This window comes from Pinus tabuliformis, chromosome 3_2 (genome assembly GCF_031772625.1).
Source record: "Pinus tabuliformis cultivar Carrire ecotype Pingquan chromosome 3_2, CPIR1, whole genome shotgun sequence".
Lineage (NCBI taxonomy): Eukaryota > Viridiplantae > Streptophyta > Pinopsida > Pinales > Pinaceae > Pinus > Pinus tabuliformis.
Window position 1 is genome coordinate 1,221,086,227 of NC_142302.1, and position 24,749 is coordinate 1,221,110,975.

At 39.4% G+C, this 24,749-nt stretch overlaps 2 protein-coding genes across 3 annotated transcripts in view; one reads left to right on the forward strand and one right to left on the reverse strand.

Annotated features, from left to right (window-relative positions):
* The window catches only part of LOC149185131 (P-loop containing nucleoside triphosphate hydrolases superfamily protein), a 358,944-nt gene that overhangs the window by 78,621 nt on the left and 255,574 nt on the right, over positions 1 to 24,749 (reverse strand). The gene's annotated exons all lie outside the window — the stretch shown is intronic.
* LOC149185132 (uncharacterized) lies at positions 10,672 to 11,526 on the forward strand. The gene is made up of 2 exons (XM_089419051.1): positions 10,672 to 11,297; positions 11,413 to 11,526. The coding sequence occupies exon 1, from the start codon at positions 10,692 to 10,694 to the stop codon at positions 11,064 to 11,066; it is 375 nt and encodes a 124-aa protein (XP_089275177.1). The 5' UTR covers positions 10,672 to 10,691; the 3' UTR covers positions 11,067 to 11,297; positions 11,413 to 11,526.

Genomic DNA, 24,749 nt, shown 5'->3' on the forward strand with positions numbered 1-24,749 from the left:
GGGAGCAGGGTCTCCAAAGTGTCAGAAAGTCTCAAGTGTTTTCTTTCAGTTTCTCTGTAAAATCATTTCTTGTAAAAGCAATTGCTACTGAAGATTAATAAAGCCCTCATCTACTACACCGATTTTCCCACATTGGGTTTTTCAGGGACAATTGTCCAAAAACTAAGTTGCAGGAAACGTGGCCCTAGGGGTCGTTTCCTCCCGAGAAACAAAACGAAACCCGGAAACGCATACCGTACGGCCTGGAAACATGTTTCCGGCCGTACTGCCACGTTTCCCGAAACGGAAACGTGGCAGTACGGCCAGAAACGCGTTTCCAGGCCGTACAAGCCACGTTTCCCCAAATTTATGTGTTGTTTTTTAAATTTTTTTTTTTAATTTGTTTTTAAATTTTTTTTAGGTTTCCGAGATGTTCTAGAAACCTATTCTAAAGTTATAAAAGAGCAGTTTGTTGATAGGTGGAACAATTTCAATGCACCATTGCACACTTTAGCACATGCTTTGAACCCCAAATTTTATGATGAGGAGCTTATTGCTAAAAGCAATGGGAAGAGGAAGGCACCCCATAAGGATAGAGAGGTGGCTACTGGGGTGAAAAAAGCCCTTATGAGAATGTTTCCTTCTCATCTACATAGGGAGGTAAAGGAGGAATTTGCCAGTTTTGCTGCAGGAATAGATGATTATGCAGATATATCAGCTTTGGAGGAGAGAAGCACCATGAATCCAGTTAGGTGGTGGATTTGTCATGGAGCAAATGGTGTACATTTGCAAAACCTTGCCATTCGTATTCTTTCACAAGTGGCAAGCTCTTCATCAGCAGAAAGGAATTGGAGCACTTATGGTTTTATTCATTCTATGAAGCGCAATAGGTTGGGCTCATGGAAAGCAGAGGATCTTGTTTATGTGCACTCCAACCTTTGCCTTGCATCTCGTAGGGATCCAGAATACAACAGTGGTCCTTCTAAAGAATGGGATGTGGATGCAGAAAATCCTGATTTGGATCTCTCTCTTGCTGCCCTGAATATTGAGGCCGAATCTGATAGTGGAATTGGTGCATCATCTTCTTCAGCACTACCATCCACTGTTGAGCATTGTGCTGCTTCTATTTTTGATGAGGATAGTTATGATGAGGATTAGTCTTTTGTGACTTGTCTCTATAGTTCTTGCAGCCTTATAGTCTTTATTGTACTTGCAGCCTCATATACTAATATAAATAAAGGCTGATTTTGGATTTTCCTATATTTTTATTTTCATTAAGTGATCATTCATGACTCATGAGTAAATGTGATGTAAATTTAATCTTAATGTTTAAATGTAATAAATTATAATCATATAATGTAAATGTATCATTCATGCTTTATGATTGCACATATATATAATAATAATTTTTAAATATTTTTAATATATATATATATATATATATATATATATATATATATATTCGCGTTTCCCTGTTTCCAAAATTTGGGGAGGTCGCGTTTCGTTTCGCTTCCCGTTTCGGAAACTCGTTTTCGTTTCCCCGTTTCGTGTAACTTAGCCCAAAAACAACTGCGTTGATGTGATTGGTTCTTGTGCATGTATTTTTCTCTGGGTAATTGTGTGATAACTGCAATAGAATTTATTTTAATATTTGTTTAAGGGATTTCATAAATAACTTATTGTAAATAATAAGTAGGTGAAATAAATCAGTTGTTGCAGTAGAATTTCAGTTTAGAAATTTTCACATGCATCGACTACTGCTATGAAAGATATTCTTCAGATTTGGGTGAACTTCTTCATTCTCTCGTTGTACTTTGAATCTCTGTTGAACAATTGATTTCTAATAGAAGAATAATCTGATTGGGTTTTCCCCTCGTGGGTTTTTCCCTGGTCATTGACCTAACTTATGTGTCGCATTGAGTTATTGGTTGTCTTCCATTATGCATATGGTTTATATGGTTTATGTTCTATCTAAAATTACTTAACTTATTTTGCAGCATAAAGAAATTCTGGATTTAAGTAATTCTAACAACATAAAACATTAGAATTTCAAACTAGTATCAAAGCTTTGGTGAAGACAAGCTCCATTTCTAGCCCTTTTTTTGTTGAAATATCTCTTGTTGTCCGTTCCATTTGCAACTCTCTTTCTGTTGGAATATCTCTTGTTGTCCACTCCACTTCCATCTCTATTTCTATTGAAATATATCTTGTTGTCTGCTCCATTTGTAGCTCTCTTTCTGCTGAAATATCTCTTGTTGTTCCTCCTACTTGCTACTCATTTTCTGCTGGAATATCTCATTTGTTGTTGAAATATCACTTGTTGCCGCTTATTTCTTACTATTGAACTCTTATTTGCTGCTCCTTCCTTGCTACTAGAATTTTTTTGTTTTTCCTTGCTGCTAAAATAAAAAGATCTTATTTGTTGTCCTAATTATTGCTGAAAGCATAACCAAAATTAGAGTACTTTCTTGTCTTTGCTCTTTCTAGTTCCTCTCCTGCGGATTCTTGTGACAACTGGTTGGTTGATAGTGGTGCTTCAAGGCACTTTACTGGTTATAAAAAAGTTCTCTCAAATTTGGTTGAGAGGGAGACAGATTTGAAAATTATACTACATATCCAATAAAGGAATCGGGTTATGTTTATTTCTATCTAGATCAAAAAGTTTTATATGTACCTAGTTAAAAATTAAGGTGTTGCATGTGTTTGGTAATTATCGTTTTGGCATTTGTTGATGCATGTAAAAGTAAAAAATGGTTTTACTTTTGTTTATGCATGTGCAAGGAAGTGTTGTCTTGAAAAGAAATATAATGCATAGAAGGTTATAAAAGAATAATTGATAGAAGTTGAATGTTGAAGATAGATTGATTTTGATTCTCTCATATTATATGAAAAAGGACATAATCTTATGGGTTTTGGTAATTTTGATATTAGAGTTTACTAACAATAGTGGTTGCAGGCAAGGATCATGGATTTTGCAAAAGATGGAATGATAGTTTTCTAAACTAAAATCTTTTGCAACGATCAAAGATGGATTATATCTAATATCATTGCAGGCAATGAAGTCAATATGTATAATTATTATTACATGTCTTCACTATGGGTTCAAGGTTTGAAGATCTTTATAAAATTAATTGAAGACCTATCAATTCATTGATTCATGATAAGTAATCATCAATATAAATTGCGGCACCAAAAGTTCACTCATCTTCACTATAAAGCATTACTTTAAGTGAAAAATATGGTTTTTGAAATACTTGAGATTAGAGTGGATCATGATGGAGTTTTCCAAGTGGTGTTCAAGAAGATGCATTTCAATGACATATGATTGATGGATAGTGGTAACTTATAAAGGTCGGATCAAGTGGGAGCTAACATTAAAAAATAAGTATTTTTAAGTCTTATGTTGTCTATTTGTGTCATTGTTCTTGTTTATATTTATCTTTATAAATCATTGATTATTCTTCCTACATGAGTATTTGAATGATTGTTTCACTAACTTCTTGATGAGAATGCAATCAAGAAAAACAGATCCTAAAGATCATCAAGGTGCAGAATAGTGCAATAGAGTAAACTCCAAGAGGAAGTTGGTGCAAGGATAATGAAAAAGACACTTTCACATCTAGAAAAGAAAGAAATATCTGTCTTATCACCAGGTATACTTTCATTATGTTTATTTACTTTGTTGCTATCGCTCTTGCTCTTGTTCTAGGATCAACAAGTACATTTGATGAATGTGAGAACCAAGTCCTTTGTATCGAGATTGAGGAAGGTGTTGAGCCATCCCATGACTTGAGTGGACATGAAGTGGACAAGAGCTCAAGACTTCTGCAAAGAAGTTGGAATCAAGAAAGAGACCACCATATGATATAACCCAGAACAAAATGGGCACTTAAGGATCTTTGACTATCCTGTTTATTTTCATGTGCCAAAGGAAAAGAATACCAAGCTAGAAGCTTCAAGTAAGAAAGGTATGATTGTTGGTTATTGTGAAAATTCTATAGCTCATAGAATATATGTACCTGGACAAAGAAATATAGAGTTTAGCAAACATATAACATTTGATGAAGATGCAGCTCTTTGAAAAGCCATAATTCCTCCTGCTAATGTTGAAAGATAGGATGATGTTTTGGATGCACAAGAAGATCCCAAGCTAGAGTTTGATCTTGTTGATGAGCCCACGGATCCCATGGACTCCTTGGATCCTTCTCCATGTGCTAGAAAATGATGATTATGGTTTCGTGACACTTTACAGGATGTTGATAGACATGTTGCTCCCCAAGGAACCTTCAAAGAAAGCAAGAAACCATGTCCATTCCAGGAATACGCGGTAGCCATGAGCAACATTATTTAGGCTAAACCATGCACTTTTGAAGAAGCAGTGAAAGATCAAGTGTGGAAAGATGCAATGACTGAAGAATATGAGTCCATCATTCATAATGATGTATGGGAAGTGGTTCCAAGACCACAAGGTAAATCTATTGTGTTTTCTAAATGGTTGTATAAAATTAAACATGGTGTTGATGGAAGTATTGAAAAATATAAAGCTAGATTTGTGGCCAGAGGTTCTCTCAGAAAGAGGGAATAGACTATGATGAAATTTTTGCACTCGTTGCCCATTATGCAACCATCTGATCTATTGTGTCTCTAGCTGCTAGCCAAGGATGGTCCCTTCACCAAATGAATGAGAAGATTGCTATTCTGCATCGCTTCCTCAAGGAAGAAGTATTTGTGGAGCAACCACAAGGCTTTGAAGTACATGACCGGAAAACTCATGTGTTCAGACTGAAGAAAGCCCTCTGGTTTGAAGAAATCTCCAAGAACTTGGTACGCCTGCATTGGTAGCTTTTTTATAAACCTTTGTTTTACTAGAAGTAATGTTGATCCAAATCTTTACTTCAAGACAGTCGAATTTATGCATTTTGATTTTGGTATTATATGTTTATGATTTCTTTTTGACCGATGGTGAACCTCTTATCCTCCAGTGTAAGAGGGAGTAGCTTCTGAATTTGAAATGAAAGATCCTCATTCGATGTACTACTTTCTGGGTCTTGAAGACTTCATGGATATACTAATGCAGTACCTAAGTAGTACCCAAAGGAAAGTTCTTGGTTTTTTGAGAGCAGCTTGTTAATTTCTGGTAGCATCAGATGTGCTCTAAGTCTCTACTTTTGCAGGGAAGCTTAGACACATTCATTCTCCAATACCCATAAATTGTTTTTGGAAATTCCACCTGAAGACAATGCTATTAAGATAATTAATTATTTTTAATGGGACCATAAGTCTAAACTTAGGAAATTAAAATAATTAATGGGTATTAATCTAAATTGTGGGTGAAACTTCTAGAAGAAGGCGAAGATCAAGTCAATATGATCCTAGTGATTAGGATCTAATCTAGGTCGTTGATTGATCAACGAGAGGATTATAAGAAGAGGCTTGATGGGCACTTGGAGAATACACCAGAGGCAGATACACCCGAGTAAGATCGATTTTCTCAATGGTCGAAGTTTGGCAAGAGAAAATCAAATCAGAGGGAGAGTTGTAGGTGAGAAAGAAAGAGAGAGCATCAGCATCAATCGCGAATGCAACGCAAGAAGACGCAGAGCAGGGAGAGACAGCTCAGAAGCTATGACGCAGAAAGAGGCAGCGCAAAGGCGGGTTGATGCTGGGACTGTGTGGGCAGTTTGACGCTGGGCCAACGTGGGAAAATTAATGCAAAGGGACGCAAAAGGACTCAAAGGGAAGAGGAGTACTTCTCCTAGATCAGAGATTTGACAAGAAGCGTCTGTAAATTTTCTCACTTCCGTTCTGCTGGTTGTAACTTGTACATGAGATTTTGCTGAAGAATAATAAAGAAACCCTCATCTGCTGCACCGGTTTTCCCACATTAGGTTTTTCTAGTGACGATTGTCCAAAACATATTTGTCATTGTGATTGTATTTGTGCCAATATTTTTCTTTGCATTTACTTTCCATAGTATTTTAATTGTGAGGGCTGCAATAGAATTTATTTCGATAATTTTCGTAAGAAGAATATGAATAACTTATTTCTGAGTTAATAAGTAGAAGAAATAATATTAATCACTGCAGTTGGATTTCTATTTAGAAATTTTCACATGGTATCAAAGTTGAGGTAAAGCAAGAAGAAAAGAGTCGGAAGACCCAACATTGAAGGAAGAAAAGAATTTGAAATTCCTACAAGGTCAGTGATTTGAATCCCCAAAGGGTTTGCACAGTTCAAGCCAAGAGGACTAGATTTTCATGGAAAATCTCTCTCTGAGTGAGTCGACAAAGAGGTAAGATTTCCTGATCGAAATCTGTCAGCAGCAAAAGGAATAGCACAGCAAAAGTTTCAGCGAAGAGGGGTTTCTCAGGTAGGACGCAGTTTTTCCTGCAGCAGTTGCTGGGGCAGGGTAGCATAAGAAATCGTTTGAAAATAGCACAAAGATGGATACTCAGAGCGTCTCAGAATTATCTACCAGATTAGAAGAAGAATTTGCATGCCTGGCAAAATCAGCATTAGTCGATGTTTGGTACATTGATAGTGGGGCCTCAGCACATATGACTGGAGTATGAGAACATTTCTTGAGCTATCAAGAAGAACAAATGGACTTCCAGATTACTATGGGAAACAGAACGAAATGTACTCCAGTAGGGAGAGGCACCATAGCATTTCAGACAGAAGCAAAGACCAGCATCCGAGCCACCAATGTTCTGCATGTGCCAAGATTAGGAATGAATTTGATTTCAGTCTCCCAGTTACAGGACAAGGGATACGATGTATACTTCATAGGAAAGAAAGTATATGTCAAGCTTCCAAGCTAGAAAAAGAAGAGACAAATTGGGACTCGAAGCAACAAACTGTATAGGTTGGAGCTTGAGTCTCCAATGGCAATGATAGGCAGCAACTATAATGATGAAAAGGAACGAAATGAATTATGGCACAAGCGAATGGGACACTTACACCATGGAGCACTGAGGATGCTCAGAGAGACTGTTACAGCAGTACCAACCCTTAGTAGTGAGCATGATGACTTATGTCGATGATGTGTGCTAGGGAAGTACGCTAAAGCATCTTTTTCCAGAAGTAACAATAGAGCAGAATGTGTATTGGGATTGATTAACTCAGATATTTGTGGTCTGATGTCCACAAGAGCTCTTAGTGGTGGCGAATACTTCGTCACTTTCATTGATGATCACTCTAGAAAAACCTGGATCTATTTCTTAAAGACCAAAGATGAGGTCTTTGATCAATTCAGAGAGTTTAAGGCTCTCGTTGAAAATATGACAGGGAAAAAGATAAAGGTATTGCGTTCAGATAATGGTGGAGAATATATGGACAAAGACTTCACAGATTTCCACGCAAAAGAGGGCATCAAAAGAGAGTGGACAGCTCCATATAATCCAGAGTAGAATGGAATAGAAAAGCTAAAAAATAGAACTATTGTTGGGGCAAACAAAGCTATGTTGTATGATCAGGATCTACCTAAGTTTTTATGGGCAAAAGCTTGCAACACAGCGGTGTATACCCAGAATATAACTCCTCATAAAGCATTGGTGATCCAGGTGGCTCCAGAGACACACACAGGACAAAGAGGGCCTATGAATGCTCAAATATCGAAGTGTTTGGATTATGCTCGAACTAGGTTCATGTTAAATACCTCATCGTCATGATCGCGGTGATGCGAACGGTTCGTTAATCCGAGTCCGGATGAGGAAGGTAGAGGCAGTCAAAGTTTGGTCGACTTTTGTTGATTGGGTAAGCTTAAGGAGGCCGCAATTTGGACAAAATCCGACCACCGAATTACGGCCAACCTGGGCCAGATTCCAGGCGAATTTGTGGCCTTGTTAAAATATCTCCTTCAGCCTAAAATCCAAATTTTTGAAAATGCCTTATTATTATTTAAACATTAAAAATATATATATATATATAAAAAAGGGTGAGGTGGTGGGCCAACACCCCCACCACCCCACACCTCTCCACACAGCCACCAAAACTCGTGTTCATATATATATAAATCAAAACCAAAGGACCGACAACCATGACCCCGCCGATCCAACCACACCCCCCAAAAACCATTAAACATGCTATATTAATCAAGGGGTGCGGGCCATCCCCAGCGGACCTGTCACCCATGGTGGAACCACCACCCTAACGAAGCCCAAAGAAAATACGGAGGAAGGTTTGTTAAGGGTGTCGGTGGGGGTCGAACCCCTGAAGCAGGCGGCCCCATTAACGCAAAACGTACACCAACGAACCCACACCCAATAGCAATTAATACAACCCATTCAACGTGCCACCAACCAAGAATGCAACCACAGCATCACGGAGATTAAGGGGTGGGCCGCCCAATGTGGACCCGACCCCCAAAAGAAATAAATTTTCGATTTTGTAAACCAATAATGTATAAAAAAGGAGGGGTGGGGTTTGACCACCCGACCCCTCCTCAACAAACCACTTAACTTAACCAACTCCGCCAACGGCCTCATTGAGTAATCCGCCCACAAATTAATATTTAAACCTCATTTGCACGTAGCTCGGGAGGCAAATGGAGGAACCAGGAGTGGGCACGGATTTCGAGACAGAAGAAGGTAGTGCACGCAGTTCGAGGCAGCGTTTTGCAGGAGGGCCAAATTTTCACTTTGTCAAATTTTGACAAATTTTATATGGTTTCAGCACTTCTCGACGCCACAAACGCAATGGCAATGTCCGTTTCTCCATCAGGGTTCTGCATTTTTTGGCCATTTTTCAGTATGGAGGTGGAACCATGACTGCTGTAGAAACCAGTGTTGTTAAAAGCGCGATTAAATCGCGCTTTTTTCAATCGCGCTTTTTTCCCTAAGCCAATTTAATCGCGCTTTTTATGTGAAAAAAGAGCCTAAAAATTTTTTTGCCGCTTTTTTCGTAAAAAAGCGCGGGGGTCCGTGGCAGCGCGATTTATAATGAAAATTTGGATTTTTTTTGGTCATTTGAACAGTGGGCGCGCGCGGAAGGAGGAGAAGGTGTTGGAGAAAAGAGCTGGAGGGTTTGTGAGCAAATCTAAGTGCTTGTAGGACAAATTCAAGAGGAGACCACCAATTTCACCATAAAAATGGTATGTAGATTAATTTTTTTTTTTTTCCTTGTTTAAAGACTTTGTTTTTCATTGTAAATTGGTATGACTATGGGAACCAATTTTTTATTTTTATTTTTCATTTTTTTTAAACATTGTTTATGTTTTTTCATTGTTTTTGGCATTTTCCATTTGGTTGGGTAACTTGGGTTTGGAACTTTGGATTCTGGAAATTTGTAACTTGTAATTTAAATTTTGTAAATGCTAAATTGTAATCCTAAATTCCTATTTCCTAATCCTTATTTAATATTTTCCCATAGGTTTGCAAATTCAAAATTCAAAAACAAACATGCCAAGGAAATTGGATCCTTTCTGGGAATATGGTGAACCTCATGCTCCGAATGATAGACAAAACTTGAATTGCAAGTTGTGTGGAAAGGAGATACGCGGGGGGGTGTACAGGTTGAAGTTTCACCTTGCACAAATCCCTGGACATGATGTGGGGCCCTGTATAAATACAAATCCTGAACTTATCCAAAGAGCCATGAGAGCATTGGGAGAATTAGAGCACACTAGAGAGGCCAAAGAAGAACTCAAAAGGCAACTAAAAAGGTCAGCTGAAGGAAGTGGGCCAAGTGGCACTGGTTCTACTGCAGCATCAGTCAATCCGGTAGCTGCATCATCATTTTTTGTTCCTCGAACCACACCTGGTTCACAACCATCTATCGGTTCAATGCTAAAAAGAACTGAAAAAGAACAAGCTGACAGGTTGATGGCAAAATTTCTCCTCTGGAGTGATATTCCTTTCAACATTGTAAGGAATAATCCATTTTTCCAACCTACTGTTGATGCTATTGCCAGTGTTGGCCCGGGGTACAAAATCCCTTCTTATCATGATTTCAGAGGCCGGCTTCTTCAAGATGAAAAGCGTGACTGCACCCAAAGATTGGAGGATTTTAGGTCATCATGGGCACAAACAGGATGCACTGTTATGTCAGATGGTTGGACTGACCAAAAGGGGAGAACCCTTATAAACTTCTTGGTTAGTTGTCCCAAGGGGACTATGTTTATCAAATCTGTTGATGCATCTCATCAAATCAAAGATGCAAAAACTTTATGTGATTCGCTGGATGTGTTTATTTTGGAGGTGGGTGAACAACATGTTGTCCAAGTCATAACGGACAATGCTGCAAATTATGTTGCTGCTGGTAGAATGCTGATGGACAGGCATCCTACTTTATTTTGGACACCTTGTGCTGCCCATTGTATTGATTTGATGTTAGAGGACATAGGGAAAATTCCCTTTGTCAAAGATATTGTTGACTCATCAAAAGGCATCACAAAATTTATATATAATCATACATCTGTGCTTAGCTTGATGAGAAAATGCACCAACAACAAAGAGTTGGTGCGCCCCGCCATTACACGGTTTGCCACGAGTTTCATATCTCTTCAATCCCTCTTGAATTCTATGTGGGATGTGAAGAGAATGTTTCTTTCAGAGGAGTGGCGTGCTTTGCCAATGAGCCGCAAACCAGAAGGAGAGGCCGTATGCACACTAGTTTCATACCAGGAAGACTTCTAGGCGGGAGTGCAGGAGGTGTGCGCGGTTACTGAACCTTTGGTAAAGGTTCTTCGGTTGGTTGATGGTGAGAAGCCCGCAATGGGCTATTTGTATGAAGCCATGGACAGGGCCAAAGAAGCCATTCGGGCCTACTATGATGATAAGGGAGATGATGGGTTTCAGAAACAACTCTTTCTATGGGGAGTGATTGATGAGCGATGGAACAACACACTCCATCGTCCCATTCATGCTGCTGGGCTTTTCCTGAACCCTGCATTTTCTTATGCATGTGGGTTTGATTTTGATGGTGAGATCATGGATGGATTCTTATCCTGTGTCCAGAAGATGGTGCGATCTCCAGAACAACGTATAGAGATCTCTAAACAAATTGAGACATATAAGATGGCAGGTGGCACATTTGGCTTTGAGATGGCTGTCACTGATAGGACGATTAAAATGCCAGGTATTTTTTAGTTTGTAACTTTGTTTCAAATTTCATTGTCTCTTCAAATTCCATTTTTTTCTTATGTTTATTTAAAATTTTATTTGTAATTTTGTTGTAGATGCATGGTGGAAGATGTATGGTGGCAGAGTACCCCTTTTGCAAAAGCTTGCCGTACACATCCTCAGCCAAACATGCAGCTCCTCAGGATGTGAGCGCAACTGGAGTGTATTTGAAAAAATACACAACAAGAAGCGCAACAGGTTAACACTTAAACATTTAAAATATTGCAAATTTCCAAATAAATTATTGAATTCATTAAACAATATTTTTTTTATTTTATTAATTATTAATTATTATTTCATGATCTTTGTACAGGTTGGAGTCCCAGCGACTTAATGACATGGTCTACGTCTACTACAATCTTCGATTGTGGGTGAGGCAACTTGAGAGGACACCTGATGTGGATGCCATCTCATTGGATGGGATTGACACCACTGCTGCATGGAGGGTTGAGGCCGAGAGGCCTCTCATGGATTCTACTGATGATTGGTTAGTGCAGGATGAGGGGGAGGAGGAGCAGGAGGAGGAGCAGGTGGAGGAGGAGGAGGAGGAGGAGGAGCAGGAGGAGGAGGTGACACCGCCTACCCGGGCTACCACTAGGACCAGTAGAGGACGTGGTCTACCTCCTGTAGCTCATACTTCTAGTTCTTCAACTTCTAGAGCACATCAGACTCCATTGCCATTTCCACCAGCGCAGGCACCAGCATCTACATCTAGAGGGAAAGAGAAAGCTGTGACATTTTCTCGCAAGAGGGGCAGAGGAAATCAATAGGATTAGACTTTCATTTTATTGTATATGAGTCTATGACATTATGACATGATGAGATACATTATCATATTTTTTGTTGATATTTTGAGGCTGAGCTGGGACTCAGGAGTCAGGACTTACTATTCAGGACATGATTCAATGTTATGTGTGATTTTAGCGCTAGAAATTATATTAAACATCTTATATATTAGTTTTCTTATCATATTTATGTGTCAATGTATTTATTTTATGTTGTAGATGGTTTAGATATTTAAAAATTTGAAAAAAAAAATGAAAAAAAATGAATATTTTTGTACCAAACGCTTTTTTCCCGCTTTTTTCCGCTTTTTTCCCGCTTTTTCCGATTTTTTCCGCTTCATTCCCGGCGTCGATTTAATCCCGCTCGCGCTTTTAACAACATTGGTAGAAACAGAGAGCAGAACCATGATCCTTGAAATTTTCCCGAGGTGGTAATTTTTCTCCATGTCGGAATATAGTCAAGTTTATAATCATTTTTCACGGTTTTCCACAGGGATAGCAATGACGAGGTCAGATCCACCTTTGGAGTTGCAGATTTCCAGTCCAGCTATGGAGCAGAATCTTTGAGGAATCTAGGGGGAATCTAAAAGATTCCTTGAGCCCCAGATTCTCAATTTCTCAGAATTCAGTAATTTGACAGTCAATTTCGCACTATTCGACATCATAAGTCTGATGGTGCGTTCAGATTTTTCATTTGCTCATTCTATTCTTCAGCCACTTTTCTAAGTGGAATGCAGGTGTCAGCGTTTATGTGCGAGAATCCAATTCCATGCGATTGATGCCATGAGATTGATGGCACGAACAGCTTCAGCAGTTTGACATCCGCTTCTTCAAAGGGCCCTGGATGTGAGGTATATGCAGTGTTCATGTACTTCTTTTTGCTATGCATTGTGTTGCACAGATCCCTGTTTGATGCTTGATGTGGGATCTTGTTTCTTACTCGTTTTCATGATTCCTGCTTGATGTGACGCGGAATCATCTATGTGATGTAATTGTTGTCATGATTCGTCATGTTGTGTTTTGAGATCTCTTTGTTGTATGTTGATGGGATACTCATATTGTCGTCATGTATGTTTACATTGAGATCCCTTTTATGCCATGTTGGCAGGATGCTCATCATGCATGAGTTTGTGTCATACTGATAGGAGTCTTTTGACTGAGAGTTCCTGTAGTGGAATATCTCTTGGCGCCACTCCTGTGTGAGGGCATTTTCCTTGTATGATAGCAACATCATCTCTATGTACATCATCACTATTAATAGCACTTAATGTAGCGGCCTACACCATCTTGACACCAGGGCCCGGAGACGTAGTCCCTCCTGGACGAACTCCGTTATCAACGACTTATGTTTTTATGTTGTTGATGATTGACATGTTCCTCTTCTTTACAGCATGCAAATGTATTCATTTATGTTCTTTTAAAAATGCAATTTAACACATCACGAAAGTAAAAGGTCTTGGAAGGGTCCTTTGTCACACCTGGACCAGGATCAATTGGGGAAGAAAACGCCCGAAGGAGTCTTCACAGGGAAGAAGCCGGAAGTCAGTCATCTTAGGATATTCGGAAGCATGGCATATTGTCACATTCTAGACGATAAGCACAGTAAACTAGATCAAACTGCAGAAAAGGGTTATCTCGTAGGATATAGCGAGATCTCAAAGGCATATAGAATCTACATTCCTAGCAGCAAGAAGATTGTAGTAAGACGGGATGCAAAATTCATGGAGGATAGAGCTTTCAGGAAATCTCGAGAGATGCCAGCAGAAGGTCAATCAGTAGACGTTCCACTAGTCCAGCAGCAACAGGGGCAGCAAGGAGGACAGGCAGGAGGACAGACACCTGGATCGAGTACAGTGACCAGTACCAGTATTTCCTCATAAGGAGGAAATCCAGACAGTTCTCAGCAGATGGAACAACAGGATCAGGAGGAGGATTTGATTGAACCTCCCACCACCATTGGTAGAACCAGCAGAGAAGTATGACAGACATAGAGGGACGCAGAGGAGTTTGTTGGAGCTCCTAGAACCGAGAAAAGGCAGCGTAGACAACCTAACAGATACCAGGCATTAGTAGCTCAGGTTGAAGAACCCTCTAGCTTTCAGGAAGTCGTTCAACACCAAGTTTGGGTGGATGCCATGGTAGAAGAGTACAACTCTATCATGACGAATGATGTTTGGGAAGTCGTACCTAGACCAGAGGATAGATCAATTGTAGTATCAAGATGGATCTACAAAATCAAGTATGTTGCAGATGGCAGTATAGAGAAGCACAAGGCTAGGTTCGTGGCAAAGGGGTACGCCCAGAAAGAAGGAATAGACTATGAAGAGACCTTCGCCCCAGGTGCTCGTTACACCTCTATCAAATCCTTTATATCCCTAATAGCTCAAATGGGATGGGAGATTCACCAGATGGATGTCAAGACAGCATTCTTGAACAAGGTGATAGAAGAGGAGGTGTATATAGAACAACCCGAAGGCTTCGAAACTCATGAGAAGAGAACTCATGTTTGCAGATTAAAGAAAGCCTTGTATGGGCTCAAGCAGGCACCCAGAGCATGGTATGGTCGGATTGATAATTACTTGCAGCAATTGGGATTTGTCAAAACTGATGTTGATCCCAATCTCTACTATTTGATGGTAGAGAATGAGCCACTTATTCTGGTATTATATGTGGATGACTTGTTCTTAACAAGGTCATCCACGCTCATACAGGATTGCAAGAAGAATCTTGAAGCTGAATTTGACATGAAAGACATGGAGTTGATGCACTAATTTCTAGGGTTGGAAGTTTGACAAAAGAATGGGGAGATCTTCCTTGGGCAAGGAAGATATGCTACAGTGATTCTAAAGGGATACAAAATGCAGGATTGTCGACCCATGGCTACTCCCATGATCACCAACTGGAAGAAAATAGATGCATCAGGAGACAAGGAAGTGGACCCCACCTTGTACAAACAGCTCATTAGTTCGCTCACGTATCTGGTCAACGCTAGGCTAGACATTTGCTTTGTTGTCGACACTCTTAGTCAGCTCATGGTGGAACCAAAAAGGGTGCATTCGGGGACAGCTAGACACATTCTTAAGTATGTGCATGGAACAGTCGAATATGGGTTGAAATACTCCCGAGGGGAGGACGTCAGATTGAATAGGTTCACAGATGCAGATTGGGTAGGTAGTTCAGTAGACCAAAAAAGTACCTCGGGGTACTGCTTCAGTGTTGGATCAGGGATGATATCTTGGTGCAGCAGGAAGTAGAAATCGGTAACTTTAAGCTCAGCAGAAGCAGAATATATGGCAGCCAACACAGCTACGTGTGAAGCTATATGGCTTAGAAAACTACCTGTGAGCTTGTTCAGAAAAAGGATGGAAGCAACCAGGGTTTACTGTGATAATCAAAGTTGTATCAAACTCTCTCAGAATCAAGTATTTCACGATCGGTCGAAACACATTGATATCAAATGTCACTTTACCAGAGACTGTGTTCAGCGTGGGGCGATATACCTACAGTATGTCCCCACAGAAGATCAGGTAGAAGACATACTCACAAAGGCTCTAGGAAGAGCTAAGTTCATTTAATTTAGAGAACAAATGGGTATGGTAGAGAATCTGTTTCAGTAGCAGAAACAGGTGATTTCTCAGTTATAGTGGTAGAGGGAGTTGCAGTACAGATGTAGTATTCACAAGTGGCAGGGTCAGCTGCACTTACGCAATAGTTGGTGGGCAGGATGTCAGACATCAGTGAGCGCAGAGGGAGATGTTACAGAATAGGGGGTTGCATTACTAGAGCACATTCCTCGCTAAGAGGGAGTGTTAATTTCTAGTAGCATCGGATGCGCTCTGTGCCTTAAATTTTGAGGGGAAGCTTAGACACATGCATTCTCCAATACCAGAAATTGTTTTTTAGGAAATTCCACCCAGAGATAGTGTTATTAATATAATTAATTATTTTTAATGGGACCCTAAGTCTAAACTTAGGAAATTAAAATAATTAATGGGTATTAATCTAAACTGTGGGTGAAACTTCTAGAAGAAGGCAGAGGTCAAGTCAATATGATCCTAGCCATTGATTAGGATATAATCTGGTTTGTTGACTAATCAACGAGAGGATTATACGAAGAGGCTTGATGGGCACTTAGAGAATACACCAAAGGAAGATACTCAGTTACTAGAGTAAGATCGATTTTGTCAATGGTCGAAGTTCAGCAAGAGAAAACCGAATCAAAGGGAGAGTTGCAGGTAAGAAAAAAAGAGAGGGCATCAATGTCAGTCGAGAGTGCAAGGCAAGAAGATGCAGAGCAGGGAGAGACAATTCAGAAGTTGTGAAGCAGAAAGAGGCAGCGCAGAGGCAGGTTGACATTGGGACTGCATGGGCAGTTTGACACTGGGCCAACGTGGGAAAATTAATGCAGAGGGACACAGAAGGACTCAAAGGGAAGAGGAGTACTTCTCCTGGATCATAGATTTGTCAGGAAGTGTGCAAATTTTCTCACTTTTGTTCTGTTGGTTGTAACTTGTACATGAGATTTTGCTAAAGAATAATAAAGAAACCCTCCTCTGCTACACCGATTTTCCCACATTGGGTTTTTCTGGGACGATTGTCCAAAATATCTGTCATTGTGATTGTATTTCTGCTAGTATTTTTTTTTGCATTTACTTTCCGCAGTATTTTAATTGTGAGGGTTGCAGTAGAATTTATTTCGATATTTATCGTAAGATTACTGTGAATAACTTATTTCTGAGTTAATAAGTAGAAGAAATAATATTAATCACCGTTGTTGGTTTTCTATTTAGAAATTTTCACACAGCTTGGGCTTATGGACATGACCGTTCCGGGAAGTGGTTACAATTGATCGAGAACACCTAGTTGCCCTTCCCCCTTGTCATAGCTCACAGGATTAGGGAATGATGTCAGAAAGCTCCTGAGGATGAGGGACCTCTTTGTTGAGAAATCTAGGGCATTAGTATTAGGTGATTTCTCCTTGATTAGTAACTGATTGTGAATGTTTTTTACTTCTTTAGATTAGGATCTTCTTCTTCTTAAATTATTAGTGTTCTTCTTCATCAAACAGTAACCAATGCATGAACATAAATAGACAAGAGACACAGAATGTAGGCTATCAGCCAGTGCCAAAACCTCTCACTCTTTGAGAGGAAAACTCGCACAAAATCTTCTTATAGAGATTCCAATTGACGAATACCAAGACCAAGACACAAATCCTCTTGACAGTCACTCTTCTTCTTGTCTCCTCTTCCATTTCGACTTTCTTAGCATCACTAAGATCTTATCACTGTCTTCACACTGAGATCTTCTTTACTGTGAGATCTCCTTGCTGTCAGAGACCTTGCTTCATATGATGTCACAGTGTCCTTCTTCCACGTGATACCATTAGTTCCTTCCAAGCCTTGATCACTCCTTCCTATGATGATATCAAACCTTTCTCACTGTGGTATCACCAAAATTCTATCTATCCTTTCTGCTCTATTACGCAATGTAATCTTTGCAAGTACATCAAAATGTATCATATACATATATACATATAAATAAATATATATATATATATATATATATATCATTGTCCGAACTGTTTGTTGAAGAAAGTGTAACTAGGTTCAGTCTTCATGACATCGATTTTTGTAAACAAGAAAAATGAATTTATTATTATACCTTGTTGCATGGGTTTCATGAGCAAGAAGTTTATTTATTTAGTAGTGGCTCCCATTGAGAGCCTTAGGATAAGTCAAAGAGTCAATGTCATGTATTAAGAAGCTCTTCTTGAGCATGAGAAAAATATATGAGTCTATAGAAATATCAAGTAGCCCTCCAAGACAAGTACAATCCTCCAAGAAAAAGTCTACCAGCAAAACAATGTGAAAGACAATCATGTCGGCCTCAAAGCATATATAGATGACAAGTCAGCTCAAAAATAGAGACACATCGGTTCACCCTAACATGTCGGCTTATTATGGAGACGTGACAACTATATATACCCAGCTAGGGTCACCACAGAAGCTCAGAAATCTCAGACAAGTCTACAACTTCGGATGAGGACAGAATCTCGACATATCTTTGAGATCTTGGTGATCATTACAGGAATATCCTCGCATATATCTCAGAAGTCTTGTTGAAGTTTCTAAATTTACTTAGTTTAGAAACCCTTCATGCACTTTTTCTGATTTATTCCTACCTACTTGTTATTTTTCTTTAACAAGTTATTTACAAAGTAAATACTGAAAATAAACACCAGTGCATGCTCAACATATTACAGATCAACAACTAAAAGAAACAAGAACAACACACCACATGACACCATCATTTTTGGACCAATGCCCTCGGGAAAACCGATGCAGCTATCTGAGGGTTTTCTTATTAAGCAATATCATAGTACAATCTGGGTGCCGAAACTGGCCTACCCAATAGAGAATTTCCTTGGCAGTAATACCTCTCAGTTTCTGACAAATCTACTGCCTGAAACCACGGATAATCGTTTCGGCATCTACTCAGCACCAATCTGCCTCAGAAACCCCAGCGTCTGCCCAATCTGGACTGTGTTAGCCTCTCCTAGCCCAACGTTGGCCCTGCGTCAGCCTATCTTGGCCTACGTCAACCCCAAGAGGCCCTGCGTCAGCTCTCTGAGCCTCTGCGTCAGCTACGCTGGCCCCTGTGTTGCTCTGCGCAGCACTTAGCTGCCTCTGCGTGAGCACTAGCTGCTCCTGCGTCTCTCTCTGGCTGCTTTGTTGGTATCCTGCCTTATCTCTGCCTCTCTGTCTCTCTGTACTCAATGCCCCTAAGCTGCTCTCCTGATCACTCATTCTATCTCTCTTAGCAAACCCCACCCTAGAGAATAGAATGACTGATCACTTTGGTGTCTTCTCCAAGTGACCCTCAAGCCTCCTCTTATACTTTTCTCGTTGACATCTCAATGGCCGAGATTAAGTCCCTAATCAACGGCTAAGATTAGATCTGGCTTGATCCATGTCTTTTGGACCACTCTAACACAGATTCATATTAATACACATTAATATTTTATTTTCCCTAAGTTTAGACTTAGGGACTCCATTAAAAATATTAATTATTTTAATATCTCCTGGTCTATTTAGAATCTGCCCAAACCCTTTCTGGGTATTAGATATCTCATGTGCCCCAACCTCTCCACCAAATTTCGTGGTTAGAGCACATCCGATGATACCCCAAATCAACAAGTCTCAATCTAGTTACAGGGTCACAGTGATACAGTCTTGGCATAGCTGCAGCAGAACTTGGTGAAAGGAGAACTTAGTTACAGTCTTGGTGAAAATGCAAGAGCAGACACAATCCTAGTCTCATGTTAGAAGAAGGATATCAGAGATACTTTGTCTCGGCATAAACATCATTGTCTCACAGTCTTGATGTAGAGGATCTCTGTGATCAACCAGTCTCGGCATACCTTCTAAACATAGTCATGATCCCAATTGTAATCATGGTCTTGGTGGTGGTCTAATGAGGATCTCAGTGCAGCATACATTCTAGACATTATCATGTCCTCAGCATAATTGCATTCATATTAGTCATGATCATAATAAAGAGAAGGTCAAGATCTCGATGAAGGTTACAACAGTGATGAAGATCTCAATGAAGGAGCAGTCATGGTGCAGCAATGATCTAGCTGAAGGAGTAGTCATGGTACAACAATGATAATGATGATCTCAGCAGTGACAAAGAAGAGGATTGGTGTCTTGGTCTTGAAGTGGCCTAGTAGGTCAAGGGTCATGGTCTTGGTATTCATCAATTGGAATCTCTATAAGAACAATTTTGTGCGGGTTTTCCTTTCCAAGAGGGAGAGGTTTTGGCCCTGACGGAAAGCCAAACATCTTGTGTTCTTGTCTCTTTGTTTTGGTAGCTATTTGATGAACTAAAGAAGAAACACTCTAATAATAAGAACAAGGAAAGATTGTACTAATAAAAAAACCTCTCAAATAGTTATCATGCTAAGAAAAATCACATTAACTCTAATTTCCCTAGATTCTTCAACATTGTTGTCTAGCTGACATGACACTGAACTGTACCTTACCAAACTTACTGCTGCAATCTGTCCATCCGAACTTAGAGATAGATCTGAACCTCTATTGATTGTGGTTGGCTATAGATAGAACCGCGTTGTCCCTTTTTCATCTGAGCTCCTTCCTGTGATTGCATACGAACTTACTATTGCCTCTGTTTTCCCAAAAACCTCAGACATCCGAAATTTTGAACTGTCCTAATGCGAGGACCCTAGCCATGTATATATAGTAGTTCGTCTATATAATAAGCTAACATGGGCATCGAATAGGTGTGTCTTCAAACTATGAGCCGACATGAGTTTGTTACTCCTTTTTGAAGCCAACATGAAGAGGAGGACTTGTGCTTATCATTGGAGGGCTATTTGATAATGCTTTTGACTCATATACATTTGACACATGCCCAAGAAGGGCTCTTCATACATGACATTGACTCTTTGACTTTAAAGGAAAAATCCTAAAGGCTCTCAATGGGAGCCACTAACAAATAAAATATCTTGCTCATGAAACCCATGAAGCAAGCCTTACAAAAATAATTTTCTTTTCTTCTTTACATCATTTACAAAAGTCACAATTGCATGTCATTATGAAGACCGAATCTAGTTACACTTTTCAACACACTTGTGTAGTGTGTGCCACAAGAGTAGGCCTCAGTATATATCTGACCCACAGTTTGGGATATGGGAAGAGCCCCCTATCTGGCCAATAGGTGTAGTGAGACTTGTCTGTGTGACTTTTCTAGGATGCAGGTGTTCCACCACTTGACATTTAATGAAACTTGGATGTTTGAGATCCTTGTCATGTGTTGACAAGTGGATGCCCCCAAGCAGTGATGAGCCTTGGATGTGCGAGATCCTTTTCATGTGTTGACAAGTGGATCCCCCAAAACAGAGATGAGCCTTGGATCTACGAGATCCTTGTCATGTGTTGACAAGTGGATCCCCCAATTAGAGATGAGACTTGGTTGTGCGAGATCCTTGTCATGTGTTGGCAAGTGGCATTACCCCCAAGTGAATATAGTGTGATGGATGAACCTCCCCCATGATGATTCTTCTTCATTAAAGTGAGACATCATTGTTCCAGATGATACAGAGCAGAGATGAACAGAGATGAGTAGAGAAAACAAAGATCTTTATTGCAAAAAGAAATTCCTCCCTAGCTTACAAGGAGTGTTGAAAATTGGTAGCTCAGCGATGAATTTCTAAAAATAGAAAGTCTAAAAAATAGACTTTCTAGAAAAATAAAGTCTAAAAATAGAATTTCTAAAAATAGAAAATCTAAAATTGGAAAGTCTTAAATATGACTTTCCAAAAATAGGAAAACTGTAAATCACCTTGCATCAATTGGTAATCAAGTATTGTTGATGGAAAATCTCTTTTGATCATCAATCAATCTTAATAGTTCAATTTCGACTTAATCATCAACATTATCATCATCATCATTATTATTATTATTATTAAAAAGAAATTCAAGTCTTTCATGTTGAAAAGTGTAACTAGGTTTGGTCTCCATAATGACATGTGTAATTGTGATGTAAATGATGTAAAGAAGAAAAATAAAATTATTATTGTAATGCTTGTCTCATGGGTTTCATGAGCAAGGAATTTTACTTTTAGTGATGGTTCCCATTGTGAGCCTTTAGGATTTGTCATCAAGTCATAAAATTCAATTTGAGTCAATGCCATGTATGAAGGACCCTTCTTGGGCATATTATATTTGTATATGAGTCAATGAAAATGTCAAATAGCCCTCCAAGACCAACCTCAAGCATCTACTTCAAGTCGGCTCTAAAATAAATAATGAGTTTGCTCCAACAGTCATGTCGGCTCACCCATTGCTAAAGTCATCTTATTATGAGGCCCCAACAACTATAAATAGGGCAGCTCGGCCTCACTTCAGAGCAAGAATTCTAGGCATCATTAAGTCTGCAATAGTAGGTGTGAAATTCATCAAGGAGGCCTATAATAAAGCGAAGGAAGGGAGAGTATAAACCGAGATCTTTTATAATCTGCTTTTGGGTTGATCTTCTCCACAAGTGCGAGGAAGAAAGAGATCAGTTGCAGCAGAAGAAGTTGAGAGTAATTGCAGTCCTCATAGGTAGCCAAATTGGAAGAGGGGCAAGTCAAAGGAGAAGTCGAGACAAGCTAAGAGGATACTCTATCTTAAGTGAAGGTACCAAGGACATTTTCTAGAAGAAGAAACTAGGGTTTTCGAAATAGGGTCAAAGATTGCGGGTCTAAATCAACGGACCAAAATTCTAAAGGGTAGCCAAGAAGAAGGAAGAAGCAAGAGGGTTGACTATCATTGACTCAACAAAGAAGGACCTCATTAAGGAAGCTTTGTGTCTTGGTCTTGGAGTGGCAAATAGGTCAAGGGTCTTGGTCTTGGTATCAATGTTGTTAAAAGTGCGAGCGGGATTAAATCGGCGCCGGGAATGAAGCGGAAAAAATCGGAAAAAGCGGGAAAAAAGCCGAAAAAAGCGGGAAAAAAGCGTTTGGTACAAAAATATTCATTTTTTTTCATTTTTTTTCAATTTTTTTAATATCTAAACCATCTACAACATAAAATAAATACATTGACACATAAATATGATAAGAAAACTAATATATAAGATGTTTAATATTATTTCTAGCGCTAAAATCACACATAACATTGAATCATGTCCTGAGTAGTAAGTCCTGACTCCTGAGTCCCAGCTCAGCCTCAAAATATCAACAAAAAATATGATAATGTATCTCATCATGTCGTAATGTCATAGACTCATATACAATAAAATGAAAGTCTAATCCTATTGATTTCCTCTGCCCCTCTTGCGAGAAAATGTCACAGCTTTCTCTTTCCCTCTAGATGTAGATGTTGGTGCCTATGCTGGTGGAAATGGCAATGGAGTCTGATGTGCTCTAGAAGCTGAAGAACTAGAAGTATGAGCTACAGGAGGTAGACCACGTCCTCTACTGGTCCTAGTGGTAGCCCGGGTAGGCGGTGTCACCTCCTCCTCCTCCTCCCCCTCATCTTGCACTAACCAATCATCAGTAGAATCCATGAGAGGCCTCTCGGCCTCAACCCTCCATGCAGTAGTGGTGTCAATCCCATCCAATGAGATGGCATCCACATCAGGTGTCCTCTCAAGTTGCCTCACCCACAATCGAAGATTGTAGTAGACGTAGACCATGTCATTAAGTCGCTGGGACTCCAACCTGTACAAAGATCATGAAATAATAATTAATAATTAATATTATAAAAAAAATATTGTTTAATGAATTCAAAAATTTATTTGGAATTTTGCAATATTTTAAATGTTTAAGTGTTAACCTGTGTACAGGTTGAAGTTTCACCTTGCACAAATCCCTGGACATGATGTGGGGCCCTGTATAAATACAAATCCTGAACTTATCCAAAGAGCCATGAGAGCATTGGGAGAATTAGAGTATTCACCAATTGAAGTCTCTATAAGAAGAAGAATTTGTTTGGGTTTTCCTCTCAAGTGGGAGAGGTTTTGGCCCTGGCTGATAGTCTATATTTTGTCTCGTCTTTTTATGGTTTACACATTGGTAGTTGTTTGATGAAGAAGAACACTAATAACTTAAGTAAAAGAAGATCTTAATCTAAGAAAGTAAAAAGCATTCACAAGCAATTATCATAAGAAGAGAAATCACCTAATACTTGATGTCCTAGATTTCTCAACATGGTATCAGAGCTAAGGTGACAAAGTCAAGGAAGGGCATCTTATCAAGGGACACTCAAGGATCGAATCTCGAGAAAGACACCAAAGCAAATTGAAGGATATCAAAGTGAAGTCAAGATTTACAACGAAGTATCAAACCCTAGATCAAAGAAGAAGTCTACACCAGCAAAAGTCTTAGGTTCCTCTAGTCATCATCAAAAGACCACAAACACCCTCATCAAGTTAAAGATCTACATAGCAAAGTAGCTTGAAGTATATACATCCAAGAGAAGCACTTCAAGGACAAAAGATCACATCATCATCTTGGGGAAAGTCAAAACCCTAGAAGCATTCCTAGGATCTGCACTCAATCATCACCGAAGGAGTCGAAGTATCTTGAAGACTAATTATCTAAAGAAGGCTAGGGGCATTGTCATCATCTTCAAAAGGTTATAAGGCAAGTTCCTTCTCATTGAAGCAAGGTCCTTCCCATTGAAGGACACCATCAAGAAGTCATCATCAACTAAGTGATCTCCCTCTTTGAAGGATCAAGGATCATTCTTGAAAAGATCTATCTTCATCAAGGAGAAGGTTTCTATCATCTATATCATCATCAAATTCAAGGAAGCAACAAGTGGAAGAAGCATCTGAACAAGTAAGTATATGCCCACATCTGAATCTGTCAAAATGTCTTTTTGCAAGGAAAGCGACAAATTGGTTGGGGTTTCAAACTATCTTGCATGAAAGAAAGGGACAAATTTGAATCTCATTCAAAATGAGGTCATGGATCATGTCAAAAGATCTATCACCAAACCAGCGAAAGAAGATGCTCAAGAACTTGCAAAGTTTATGAAGGGGGATGTTAGGGCTCAAAGGATTTTCATTGAATCCATCAAGGATCCTCTCATCCCATATGTATCAAAACTTGGAATTTCAAAAGAAATATATGACAAACTGGTAGAGTTGTATTCGGTGAGCACTGCAGGGGAAGTTATCTCACTAAGGCAAGAACTCTACAATCTAAAGATTTCAAAAGAAGATGTAATAGCCTCATACTTTATGAGGATATCTGAAATCTGGGATCAACTTCAAGATCCGGGAGAATTTATGTCCTAAGCTCGAGAAGGACAATAACAGAAGAGGAAGAGAAGAGGCCCATATCACCGAG

What these genes read in the sequence shown, in the direction of transcription:
- LOC149185132 (XM_089419051.1), top strand. Translation starts at nt 10,692, where the DNA reads ATGGGCTATTTGTATGAAGCCATGGACAGGGCCAAAGAAGCCATTCGG.